We start from the raw sequence: 13428 nt of genomic DNA, 5'->3' as shown, positions 1-13428 counted from the left end.
AGCAACGGAAAGATGATGTACCCACCGGCACACCGTGCAATCAATGGGACAACACACAATTATTGGGAGACACCGTAATCAGTGGGACACCATGCAATCACTTCAACACCATGCAGGTTCAGAAGCGAATTCCCTGGATTCTTGGAAATCCATGCAGTCACTTAAGACACTAAGCAATCACTAATTTTCCTTGTAATCACTGGGACATAATGCAATCTCTGGTGCACCGAACAATCATAAATAGATCGTTAATCACCAAAACACCAAGCGATCACTAATTCCATACAATATCCAAAAACCATGCAACTCAAGGCAGCAAGCAATCAATAATATACTATATTATCACCGGCCACTGCTCAATCACTGGGGCACTGCTCAATTGTGCATGAGTGCATTGTGCAATCACCGTAACACTGTGCAATTACCGGGACACTCTGCAATGACGACTGCAATACTGCAATCATCGGGACACTACACAGTCACCAAGACACTGCAATCACCACAATACTGCAATCAACGGGGCACTGCACAATCACCACAGTACTGCACAATCCCAGATGCATTGTGCAATCACTGGAACACTGTGCAATCACAAGGAATACTGCAGAATTACTGCAAAACTGCAATCACAGTAGTGCAGATAGTGTACAATAACCGGGACAGTGCACAATCACCGGGGCACTGCACAATCACCGGGACACTGCACAATCACCGGGACACTGCACAATCACCGGGACACTGCACAATCACCGGGACAGTGCACAATCACCGGGACACTGCACAATCACCGGGACACTGCACAATCAATGGGACACAGCACAATCACCGGGACACTGCACAATCACCGGGACACTGCACAATCAATGGGACACTGCACAATCACCGGGACACTGCACAATCACCGGGACACTGCACAATCACCGGGACATTGTACAATCACTGAGACTCTATGCAGTCAAGGAAACACCATTTATTTCCCAGGTCCCCAAGCAATCCCGCACATGGTAAATAAAGCAAATGTTTCTCATTTCTATGTACTGTAGTATCTTGTTCTAATTGTAAAATGGTGTTGAAAGGTGAATCTATGTTTTAAGCAAACGAAAACCACGTAACTTATAACGCCAAAAGCCAAACATGTGGGGTATAGCTGTGTTGTGTGCTTACCTTCGTGAGGTGCAGCTTCCCCCCCGAGCTCCGTGTACATATTAGAAGATGTTTGGAGAACAGGAAACACTGGCGCTCGCCTTCTTTCCGCAGAGATAAGGATCCAAGCCGCCCTCGTGTCATCCTACCTTTTTCTGACATTGGCACTTGTATCAGGCAACCTACAGTTGTAAGACGACCTATTATTTCCCAATGCCATCTGAAACACTTTGGAAAGTCTGGCCTAACAACTCACATGTTTCTAGTAGAAAAAAAAGTCTCTATAACATTTCTCTTGTGTACCTTTTTCATCTCTATCTGTCCCTTAGTGCATTCAGCTTCACATAGCTGAATGGGTGGCCCTATCCTTACAATTCCCAGCAGCACTTGCTTCTCCTCAGTGCTGCAGAATCCTCCCTCACTCTCCTGCATGCCAATGACTAGCCTCATCACTGAGTTATCATCAACTAATCGAAGTGTGGAATTCACCTCAAGCTCATGCGCACAATCCTGCCTAACAGATTTTATCTTCTGCCATCTATATCAATATAGCTGCAATGTGGTTTTACATCATTATTAGTTGTTTTTTCAATACAGCGCAACTCTCCTCCACATTGCAGACTGAAGTTCAGACTGGCTCTAGAGGTCCCTCACCACTACCAACTTTACTCCAAACTAAGATCTTACTATGAAAAAAGATTTTCATACCTGGTCATGGAAATATCCTATTTAACATCACTGAGCCGTGACATCTCAACGAATCGAAAACCCAATAATCAACATAGCAGTAAGCCATAGGGAACGGCCGGTGACCCATATCTAATACCTTGACGTACAAAGGTCTGACTGGTGTCCAGCAATATTTCACAGCCCTCAACAATCATCCTCTCAATGGCCAAATTCTTCCGGATATTTTCTGTTTCACTGACTTCATCGTGCATTATCCTGGAGAAGAGACGCATACGTATCTGTTGCTTTGATTTTATATGTATGACACATGTCTACAAAGCGGAATTATAGTATTAGGAGACAGGCCGCACCTTGACAGCTCCTCTAGTTTGGACTTGGCGTACTCTAGACTGTTTCGCTCCACATGCTCATGTGGTGTATGAGCCAGCAATTCATGTAATGTGAGGATGTAACGAGGGATCTGCAGAGAAGAAAATAATTAGACAATCAATGCATTTCTATTTAAGCTACGTCTTTAAGCTTTCCACCACTTAAAGGGAAACTTTGATTTAAATGCTGTAATTATTCCTTACAATATGCTTCATCTACTGCTATGAAATGCATATTGGGCATTGTTGTATATATAAATATATTGAAGACCCATTAGTATCCCAACAATGAATGACTAGGCTATCAGTAGGCAATGAGGAACTGTAAAATTATATTTTATTATATAGAAAGTCAGAAAAAAAAATGGACATCAGATATTAAAATTTTACATTGGAAATTGCAAAATAGTGGAGATGGAATAGATGTAATTTTGTTATCTGGCCACCAGATGTCAGTCTCACAATAGCCTTCAACACTGCTCAAAAAAATAAAGGGAACACTTATACAACAGAATATAACTCCAAGTAAATCAAACTGTCCACTTAGGAAGCAACACTGATTGACAATCAATTTCACATGCTGTTGTGCAAATGGAATAGAAAACAGATGGAAATTATTGACAATTATCAAGACACCCTCAATAAAGGAGTGGTTCTGCAGGTGGGACCACAGACCACATCTCAGTACCAATGCTTTCTGGCTGATGTTTTGGTCATTTTTGACTGTTCGTGTTAGGTGTCAAGTTCCCGCCTCTGCACAGGGAGAATCTCGAACCACCTCGGCTACAGTCTCCCATTCTTCTCCAGCCGCAGTGGAGCCTGCTCAGCAGAGACGTCGGTCCCAGAATCTGGCTCAGGCTGATACAGGGCAACTGGTTACTACTGTTCTTCCAGTTTCTGCCTTTGTAGCCAGTACTGGTCAGCGGCGAGCAGACGTCTCTGGAACTAAGTCCTGCTTTTCCCCTTCTGAGCATGCCCAGGTTAAGACCTCTCATTGGAGGTCGGGGGTCACATGCTCAGATACTGCAGCAGTTCCCATTAATCCACTAGGAAGGTCCTGAAGTTGCTCAGGTACTGTAGCAGCTCCCATTGGTCCTCTAGGAAGGTCCTGAAGTTGCTGCAGCTGTAAAAGGTTTGCATGGCTGCACGGCCATGCGCTAGTATCAAACCAATGTCTGAGTTCAGCGCCAGTGTGGTCATGTCTGGATGCGGTTAGGGTTTGACTGAAATGAGCCCTTAGAATACCGGCACCTCTGGTGAGGAGTTTGTATGAGTGTACAGTCCAAAAAAAAGAAAACATATATACCCGCACTGCTGTCCTTTGCGATCACCTATCGGCGTGCTACAATACGCTGCACCAGCTCCTATACCTCCTACTCAATGCATGGGCATAAGGGGTGCTCAACCAAAAAGATATTTATAATTCAAAAACAAAAGAAAAAAAGTGGTCAGCACTCACCAAACCCGATGCTGTAAAATGTCTTTATTTGGACATGGACAGGGAGAACATGGTGTCTAAGGATAACAGCTGTTTCGCGCTACATGCGCTTCCACAGATCCCGGGATCTATATAATACTAGCAAATGGAGGATAAACAGCAATCCTTGCGGTACAACCAGCAGCTGGAGGGTAGGTTGGCGGCTCTCGAGCGCACAACCTCAGCTGTACATGTTACCGCGGTTGCTGTTCAGGCTGCTAGCGTGGCTGCAGCAACCTTGTCCACGGCCACCCCTGTTCCGACTTTATCTCGCCTCCCGCTACCAGAAAAATTTTCTGGTGATAGTAAATCTTGTAGGGGTTTCGTGAGCCAGTGCTCTATACATCTCGAGCTCCTGGCAGCACGTTTCCCCACAGAGCGGGCAAAGGTGGGATTTATTGTGTCTCTCCTGTTGGACAGGGCGTTGGAGTGGGCTACGCCGCTGTGGGAGTGTGGCGATCATGTGGTGCAGAGTGCTCCGCTGTTGAGCACTCTGAAACAGGTCTTTTTAGGGCCTCGAGTCACCCATGATACGGCGCTCTAACTGTTGGCATTGACTCATGGCTCGTCCTTGGTCAGCCATTTTGCCGTCCACTTCCGCACCCTAGCATCTGAGCTGGAGTGGTCGGATAAAGCCCTTATCCCTATATTTTGGAGGGGGCTGGCTGACCACGTGAAGGACGCTCTGGCCACAAGGGAGATTCCCGCCACACTGGAGGAGTTAATAGCTGTGTCTACCTGTATTGACCTCCGTTTTCATGAGCGGAGGTTAGAGCGGGCCCAGTGTAGGCAGAGGTGTCGGCTGGCTCCCACCTTCGCCAAACCTTTGGAATCTCCGGTCCTGGTCCCTGAGTCACATGAGGCCATGGAAGTGTCACGAGCGGGATCTAAGTCCCGGACTGCTCATGCACTCAAGGTCTGCCATGTTTGCCAGCAGTCAGGACATCTTGCCACCAGATGTTCACAGCTTTCGAGGAAACGTCAGCATCTAGTGGTAGTAGGTGGAGGTACACTAGACACTGCGACGTTTTCCTCTAAATTGTCCTTTAAGGGGACAAGTACAATAGGCTCATTCACACACTCGGTAGAGCTCTGCGTGGATTTTGGGGCGGAGGGCAATTTTATGTCTTCTGCCTTCGCCCAACATCACGCAATACCCTTGGTAATGCTAGCTCAACCAGTAACTGTACGAGTGGTAAATGGGTCGACACTGCCCTCACAGATTACACACCAGACCATCCCTTTCACTCTGTCCTTGTCGCCATCTCATCAGGAGATTATATCTCTGCTCGTCATTCCTGAGGGAATTGATGAGGTCCTGTTAGGGATTCCTTGGATACGGTATCACTCTCCTCATATCGAGTGGTCCACAGGCAGAATTTTGGGATGGGGTGAATCTTGTGGGGGTAGATGTCAGAGGGAATGCGTTCAGGTTGCTACAACTGAGGTACCCGCAGATCCATCCTCTCTGCCCAAGCAATATTGGCCCTATGCGGACGTGTTCTCCAAAAGGGATGCGGAGACCCTTCCGCCTCACCGCCCCTATGACTGTCCTATTGACCTCTTGCCTGGTGCTGAGCCTCCCCGGGGTCGAGTCTATCCTTTATCTCTCCCGAAGGCAATGTCTCAGTACATTCAGGAAAATCTGGCAAGAGGATTCCTTAGAAAGTCAGTGTCACCTGCAGGGGCTGGGTTCTTCTTCGTGCAGAAGGAGAACGGGGAACTAGGTCCATGCATAGACTATAGGGGTCTTAACTTTAAGAATAAATATCCTCTGACCCTGATATCTGCGCTTTTTGATAGGCTTCGGGGAGCAAGGGGGTTTACTAAACTAGATCTGCGGGGTGCTTACAACCTGATTCGCATCCGTGAAGGGGACGAATGGAAGACGGCTTTTAACACCAGGGATGGGCACTATGAATATCTAGTGATGCCCTTTGGGCTCTGTAATGCCCCAGCCGTTTTCCAAGACTTTGTAAATGATATCTTCCGGGATATGCTCTCCACCTCGGTCGTAGTCTATCTGGATAATATTCTCATCTACTCTCCAGATATTGACTCCCACCGGAGAGATGTTTGCAGAGTCTTCGACCTCTTACGAACTAACTCCCACTACGCCAAGATGGAGAAATGTGTGTTTGAGCAGGAGTCCTTACCTTTCCTGGGCAATATCATCTCTGCCCAGAGATTGGCTATGGATCCTGCCAAACTACAGGCTGTGATGGACTGGCAAGAACCCCATTCTCTTAAAGCGGTGCAGCGCTTTGAGGTTCATTAACTATTATCACCAGTTCATCCCTCATTTCTCAACTTTGGTAGCTCCCTTGGTAGCCCTCACCAAGAAGGGAGCAAATCCCAAATTGTGGTCTGAGGAGGTCTCCAAGGCCTTCACTTCTATTAAATCTCATTTTGCTAGTGCTCCCATCCTACATCGCCCCAATGTAGATAAGCCATTTATAATGGAGGTGGATGCCTCATCCGTTGGTGCTGGAGCAGTCCTCTTCCAAAAGGATGCTCAAGGTCGGGAGCATCCTTGCTTCTTCTTTTCCAAAACCTTCACACCAGCGGAGAGGAATTATTCCATTGGCGACAGGGAGTTGCTAGCAATGAAGTTGGGCTTCTCAGAGTGGAGACATCTCTTGGAGGGGGCTCGCTTTCCCTTCCAAGTCGTCACAGACCACAAGAATCTGGTTTATTTACAGACCGCCCAGCGGCTAAATTCTCGCCAGGCCAGATGGTCCTTGTTCTTCTCTCGGTTCCATTTCACCCTCCATTTTCTTTCCGGGGAGAAGAACATTCGTGCCAACGCTCTCTCTCGCTCCGTTGTATCATCTGAGGAGGAGGAATAGGAGCCTCGGCTTATTGTCCCTTCCGAGAGCCTGAGAACTGTGGCCCCGGTTTCGCTAGAGTCTGTGCCTCCGGGCAAGACTTTTGTACCATCCAGTTTGCGTCCGGAGGTTCTCTCTTGGGCTCACTCGTCTAGGGTGGGTGGACATTTCGGGACCAAAAGGACATCTGAGCTACTGGTGAGGACATATTGGTGGCCGCATATGGCCCGTGACGTTGCAGACTATGTTCAGGCATGTGTCTCCTGCCCCAAGAACAAGTCTCCTCGTCAACAGCCAGCTGGGTTGCTTCACCCCCTGCCGGTGGCAGACAGGCCCTGGGAGATGGTCGGGATGGATTTTGTGGTGGGCTTACCCAAGTCTCGTAGCTTCACCATTATTTGGGCGATCACCGACCATTTTTCCAAAATGGTGCACTTGGTGCCTCTTCCACGGCTACCTTCTGCACGGGCTCTGGCGGTGTTATCATACACATAATTCGCCTACACGATATGCCGGACAAAATTGTCAGTGACCGGGGTCTCCAGTTTGCATCTCGATTCTGGAGAAAGCTTTGTCGTCTACTCAGCATTGAGTTGAATCTCTCCTCAGCATATCATCCCGAGACGAATGGGTTGGTAGAGAGGGCCAACCAGACCCTGGTCACATATCTGCGACATTTTGTTTCTGCCAGGCAGGATGACTGGGCATCCTTGCTACCGTGGGCGGCGTTTGCGCTTAACAACGCTGTAGCCGACTCCACCGGTCAGACTTCTTTCCTCAATTACTGCCAGCATCCGCGGGTCCCTGTGCCTATGCCCGTGTCTTCTGCCGACTCCAGGGTGGCAGACTGGGCTGTGGAGGCACGGGACATTTGGGACCGCACTCAGGATGCCATCCGGGCCTCCAAGGAGAGTATGAGGTCCTCCGCCGATGCACATCGGCGCCCTGCTCCGACCTTTGCTCCTGGCGACTTAGTGTGGCTCTCCGCCCGTAACATCAGGCTGCGAGTTGAATCCACTAAGTTTTCACCTCGCTACTTGGGTCCCTTCAAGGTCCTCGAACAGGTTAACCCTGTGGTCTACCGTCTGGCCCTTCCTCCACGCCTAGGTATCACCGACACCTTTCATGTGTCCCTCCTGAAGCCCGTGTACATGTCCTGGTTTTCCAAGTCATCTGCCGGGACATCAGGTTCGTCTTCGGATGATTACGAGTTGAACGCTATTTTGGGGTGCAAGGTGGTACGTGGCAAAAAAATGTATTTGGTGGACAGGAAGGGTTATGGCCCAGAGGACAGGTCCTGGGAGCCTGCTGAGCACTTTCGAGCTCCGCAGCTCATTGCTGCCTTTGAGCGTAGCGAGGTCCAAGGAGGGGGGGCCTAGGAGGGGGGTAATGTTAGGTGTTGAGTTCCCGCCTATGCACAGGGGGAATCTCGAACCACCTCCGCTGCGGTCACCCATTCTTCTCCAGCCGCAGTGGAGCCTGCTCAGCAGAGACATCGGTCCCAGCATCTGGCTCAGGCTGATACTGGGCGACTGGTTACTACTGTTCTTCCAGGCTCTGCCTTTGTAGCCAGTACTGGTCAGCGGCGAGCAGACGTCTCTGGGACTAAGTCCTGCTTTTCCCCTTCTGAGCATGCCCAGGGTAAGACCTCTCATTGGAAGTTGGGGGTCACATGCTCAGATATTGCAGCAGCTCCCATTGGTCCTCTAGGAAGGTCCTGAAGCTGCTCAGGTACTGTAGCAGCTCCCATTGGTCCTCTAGGAAGGTCCTAAAGTTGCTGTAGCTATAAAAGGTTCGCATGGCTGCACGGCCATGCGCTAGTATCAAACCAATGTCTATGAGCTCAGCGCCAGTGTGGTCATGTCTGGATACGGTTAGGGTTTGACTGAAATAAGCCCCTAGAATACCGGCACCTCCGGTGAGGAGTTTGTATGAGTGTATTCAGGGCCTTGGCTGAAATAAGCCGCTAGAATACCGGCACCTCTGGTGAGGAGTTGTTTATCTGTTTTCTCTGCATGACCACAGTTTGCTCTGGTTGGTAGCTGTGTACCTCTGTGAGGTTAACAGGGCACAGCATCTTGTTCCTAGCGACTCTGAGGAGTTAACAGAGTTCGCTTATACCGCCATATAGCGCCACCATTTGCCAGCAGCAGGTTCCTCTCCTGCACTGTGGACCCCCGGGTTGAGAACGCACCTTATAATACATATATATATACTCGGTGCGTTCCGCCAACCCTAACAGTTGGTTGTGCTTTCACACTCGTGGTAGCATGAGACGGACTCTACAACCCACACAAGTGGCTCAGGTAGTGCAGCTCATCCTGGATGGCACATCAATGAGAGCTGTGGCAAGAAGGTTTGCAGTGTCTGTCAGCGTAGTGTCCAGAGGCTGGAGGCACTACCAGGAGACAGGCCAGTACACCAGGAGACGTGAAGGGGGCCATAGGAGGGCAACAACCCAGCAGCAGGACCACTACCTCTGCCTTTGTGCAAGGAGGAACAGGAGGAGCACTGCCAGAGCCCTGCAAAATGACCTCCAGCAGGCCACAAATGTGCATGTGTCTGCACAAACGGTTAGAAACCGACTCCATGAGGATGGTCTGAGTGCCCGACATCCAGATGGGGGTTGTGCTCACAGCCCAACACCGTGCAGGACGCTTGGCATTTGCCACAGAACACCAGGATTGGCAAATTCACCACTGGCGCCCTGTGATCTTCACAGATGAAAGCAGATTCACACAGCACATGTGACAGACGTGACACAGTCTGGAGACGCCGTGGAGAGCGATATGCTGCCTGCCACATTCTTCAGCATGACCGGTTTGGCAGTGGGTCAGTAATGGTGTGGGGTGGCATTTCTTTGGAAGGCCGCACAGCCCTCCATGTGTTCGCCAGAGGTAGCCTGACTGCCATTAGGTACCGAGATGAGATCCTCAGACCCCTTGTGAGACCATATGCTGGTGCGGTTGGCCCTGGGTTCCTCCTAATGCAGGACAATGCCAGACCTCATGTGGCTGGAGTGTGTCAGCAGTTCCTGCAAGATGAAGGCATTGAAGCTATGGACTGGCCCGCCCGTTCCCAGACCTGAATCCGTTTGAGCACATCTGTGACATCATGTCTCGCACCATCCACCAACGTCACATTGCACCACAGACTGTCCAGGAGTTGGCGGATACTTTAGTCCAGGTCTGGGAGGAGATCCCTCAGGAGACCATCCGCCACCTCATCATGAGCATGCTGAGGCGTTGTAGGGAGATCATACAGGCACGTGGAGGCCACACATAATACTGAGCATCTTTTCCTTGTCATGAGGCATTTCCACTGAAGTTGGATCAGCCTGTAATTTGACTTTCCACTTTAATTTTGAGTATCATTCCAAATCCAGACCTCAATGTGATATTCATTTTGACTTACACTGATAATTGCATAAAAATGCAATTATTAATAGCATGCTTTGCTGATGGAAATATATGTAAGTTGCTGTAAAGCAGCCACATAATATCTACCAGACCTAGGAGATCAATCACTGACATGGAAACTCACATTCAGCCCATACTCCTGCATATACACCCAACAGTCCAGAGACACTGGAAATAACTGCATTTCCAATATTTGTGCACTAAATGAACTGTTAATACATTTGTGATGTAATATTCATAATCCCACATTACATGTCAGGGAATATAATGCTATTTTTTGTGGCTAACGCTAAAACTCCATATGTGCCAGTAAAACTGTCTACCATACAATTGCATGTATTTTGCAATGCCCCCCATAAGTAGTAAATTGTACCCGCCAGCCCCCACTGCACATTAGGCTCCAGTTAGAGTAAGTTCACACGTACCCCCTGTGGTGCCAGACAAAGTGCAGAAGGCGCAAAATTCACATCCAATGACGTGGTTTTGCAGATGAGTTTTTGTAAAGTTGCAGTGCCAAGAAATCATCGAGTAGCAAACAAATCTGAGAGTTTACTGCACAACATATAGAGGGACAGTGGCGTAACTTGAAACTCATGGGCCCCGATGTGAAAGCTCCAACGGGGTCCCCCAAATATTTTAAATCTTTAATAGCAATAGTCTTTTTCTATAGGCCAAAGGGACTTTTAGGGCCCCCCAGGCTCCACAGCCCGGGTGCGATTGCAACCCCTGCACCTGTTGTAGTTACACCCCTGTAGAGGGATTAAATACTTTTGGCAACCAGAGTCATTGAGGCCAGACCTTTTCTCTTGTGCCGGACAGGTCACTCTCCAGACCCACAGCTCTCACAAGCAATGTCGGTGCCATAGCATTACTAACTAAAGAGACGCTGTCATCAGGTTTTTGCTGTTCAATCTGAGCGCAGCAAAAAGTGGGGACAGAAGCCGAGATTTTATTGCTGGGTCACTTACCTGGCTTCTTCCTGTAGATTTGATAATATGTTGTTTTAGGTTCTGCAGCTCTGCTAGTCCTCCCAATGATGAGTTCCTGCTATGTGTTCCTAGTCATGAGCTCCAGATGTCCCTCACCCCCACCATTAATTGTTGGCTTTTTGGCTATGCAAACTGTGGGCAAAAAACGTCAATCTATGGGGCAGACAGCGTTATAGAGGAGTCCATGATTATGGAGGATGACAGAGCAGGAGCTCATCATTGAGAGGAGTAGCAGAGCTGCAGCAGGTAAATTAATGTTTCATCAAAACTACAGCAAGAAGCTTAAAGGGACAATGTCATCTGAATTTGGAGGGAACAATCTTTAGCCATAGGGGCGGGGTTTTCGTGTGTTTGATTCACCCTTTCCTTACCCGCTGGCTGCATGCTGGCTGCAATATGGGATTGAAGTTCATTCTCTGTCCTCCATAGTACACACCTGTGTAAGGCAATCTTGCCTTGTGCAGGCATGTACTACGGAGGACAGAGAATGAACTTCAATCCCATATTGCAGCCAGCATGCAGCCAGCGGGTAAGGAAAGGGTGAATCAAACACCCGAAAACCCCGCCCCTATGGCTAAAGATTGTTCCCTCCAAATTCAGGTGACAGTGTCCCTTTAATAAGTGACCCAGCGCTGAAATCAGGGTTTCCACTCCATTTTACACTTCCTGCAAATTGGGAAACACAGAGTTGGTGACAGATTTTCTAAAACAAAATTGTGTAACAATTCTTTTTTACTGTTAGTGACCTGGAACATGGGGTAGGTGAGAAAGGTTTCCAGAGTCCGCTCCTCACAGTCCGGTTTGGCCTCATATTGTTTCAGAAGTTTATCAAAGTCTCGGTTCTGCTTGCAGTGAGCCAGGATCTGCAGACTGTACTGATGGTTCCGCACAAATTCTTGGTAAATGTTTAGCATCGGCAAAAGAATGTCGAATAGATCCGCTGAAGAAAGATACCAAACAGAGATTAACAGGGGGCTGAAAGTCCAAGAAATGACAGAGCCAGAAGCAGAAACCAAATCTCACCCAACACCAGTGTGGGCCAGCTGGAGATTCTCGCCTTCAGACCCTGATAGAAGATCTGGTGCAAAAACATGATGGTTTCACTGAAAAAGGGGAAAACATTTGGAAAGTCTTTAATAAAAAGAGAAGTCATAAAGCCAGAGAAAACTTCTAGTTCACCATAAAATGATATCCACCTATTGAGAAAGATGCTGCTGACATCGTCGTGAGTGATGGGAGGCTTCTTCGAGCTGGCCGCCATACGTAGCGGGCGCAGGAAGTTATTGACCAGGATATGCAGTTGCTGCACATACTCTGCCTCGGCCTCCAGCATGCTGAACACCACCTGGTTCCTCTTACGCATGCTGTCTGCATGCGGAGATCTTGAGTAATCCTGGATTATGCTCTTCCACTTCCGCCGGCATAGCCATCCTCGTAAGAAACTCTGCACCTGCAGACAGCACACACGGAGGGAATATAAAAGGCTTCCTATGGCATTCCATTGCTGGAACAGAAGTAGAAAAGGCATCATTTACCTTTTTGATTTTCCTGATGTCCGTGTCCTCGGTTGATGCCGAGCTTGGAGTGGCCTGGATCCGCTCATTGTCTTTAAGTAATGATGCAATCTGGAAGAAGCATTTACATGAAAAAGAACGATTACAAATATAAGAGATGGTCTATTATGATTCATTAGGAATTGATGGTTTATTCATTAGATGGGTTAGAGCCACGCTGCATCTGTGCACGCAGCCTACATTATACATTTGGAGCTTATACTGTGATATTCCAAGATGGAAGCCAAAAGTGTGTTCTTTTGGCCTCCTTGTAGCTGGTTTGTGTCTAGCAAAGCACAGACTTTCCCATACAGATAGTACCTGCAAAGAAACATACAGTCAAGGCTGAAATTGCTCACACCTTTGAAATTGTTCCAGAAAATCAAGCATTTCTCCCAGAAAATTACTGTAATTACACGTTTTGTTATACACATTTATTTCCTTGTTGTGTATTTGAACAACACAAAAAAATCTGAGAAAAAAATAACAAATTGGACATCATCATCATTTCACACAAAACCCCCAAAATGGGCAGGATAACATTGTTGGCACCCTTAACTTAATATTTGGTTGTACACCCTTTGGAATAAATAACTGCAACCAATTGCTTCCTATAACCATCAACAAGCTTCTTACACCTCTGAACTGGAATTTTGGACCACTCTTCTTTTGCAAACTGCTCCAGGTCTCTCATATTTTAAGGCATCTTCTCCCAACAGCAATTTTAAGATCTCTCCACAGGTGTTCAATTGGATTTAGATCTGGACTCGTTGCTGGCCACTTCAGAACTCTCCAGCGCTTTACTTCCATCCGTTTCTGGGGGCTTCTTGAAGTATGTTTGGGGTCATAGTTTGCGCTGACCCCGATGCACCCTTGGCCTGCAGGACAATTTGAATTTCTTTGGAACTTGATTGAGGCTGCTTATCCACCATCCAGACTATCCTGTGTGGCAACCTTTCAT

The 13428-nt window shown here is 48.0% G+C and overlaps 1 protein-coding gene across 5 annotated transcripts in view; it reads right to left on the bottom strand.

Moving 5' to 3' along the window:
* The window catches only part of RASGRF1 (Ras protein specific guanine nucleotide releasing factor 1), a 113864-nt gene that overhangs the window by 49666 nt on the left and 50770 nt on the right, over positions 1-13428 (bottom strand). For 4 of the 5 annotated variants that reach the window (XR_013215610.1, XR_013215611.1, XM_077263185.1 and 1 more), the window contains exons 4-10: positions 12450-12539; positions 12111-12364; positions 11938-12017; positions 11661-11854; positions 2184-2293; positions 1970-2088; positions 1165-1325 (exon numbers count right to left, since the gene is read on the bottom strand). Coding sequence is in view for 2 of the 5 variants with exons in the window: in XM_077263185.1 (XP_077119300.1) it covers positions 1165-1325; positions 1970-2088; positions 2184-2293; positions 11661-11854; positions 11938-12017; positions 12111-12364; positions 12450-12539 (1008 nt within the window). In the remaining 3 variants the exon portion in view is untranslated. Of the gene's footprint in view, positions 1-1164; positions 1326-1969; positions 2089-2183; positions 2294-11660; positions 11855-11937; positions 12018-12110; positions 12365-12449; positions 12540-13428 lie in introns of those variants that run through there. The other variant, XM_077263187.1, reaches the window with a different exon arrangement.

This window comes from Ranitomeya variabilis, chromosome 5, assembly GCF_051348905.1.
Source record: "Ranitomeya variabilis isolate aRanVar5 chromosome 5, aRanVar5.hap1, whole genome shotgun sequence".
Taxonomy (NCBI): Eukaryota; Metazoa; Chordata; class Amphibia; order Anura; family Dendrobatidae; genus Ranitomeya; species Ranitomeya variabilis.
Note: the sequence above shows the minus strand (reverse complement) of the source record. Positions and strands in the feature narration are given on the sequence as shown.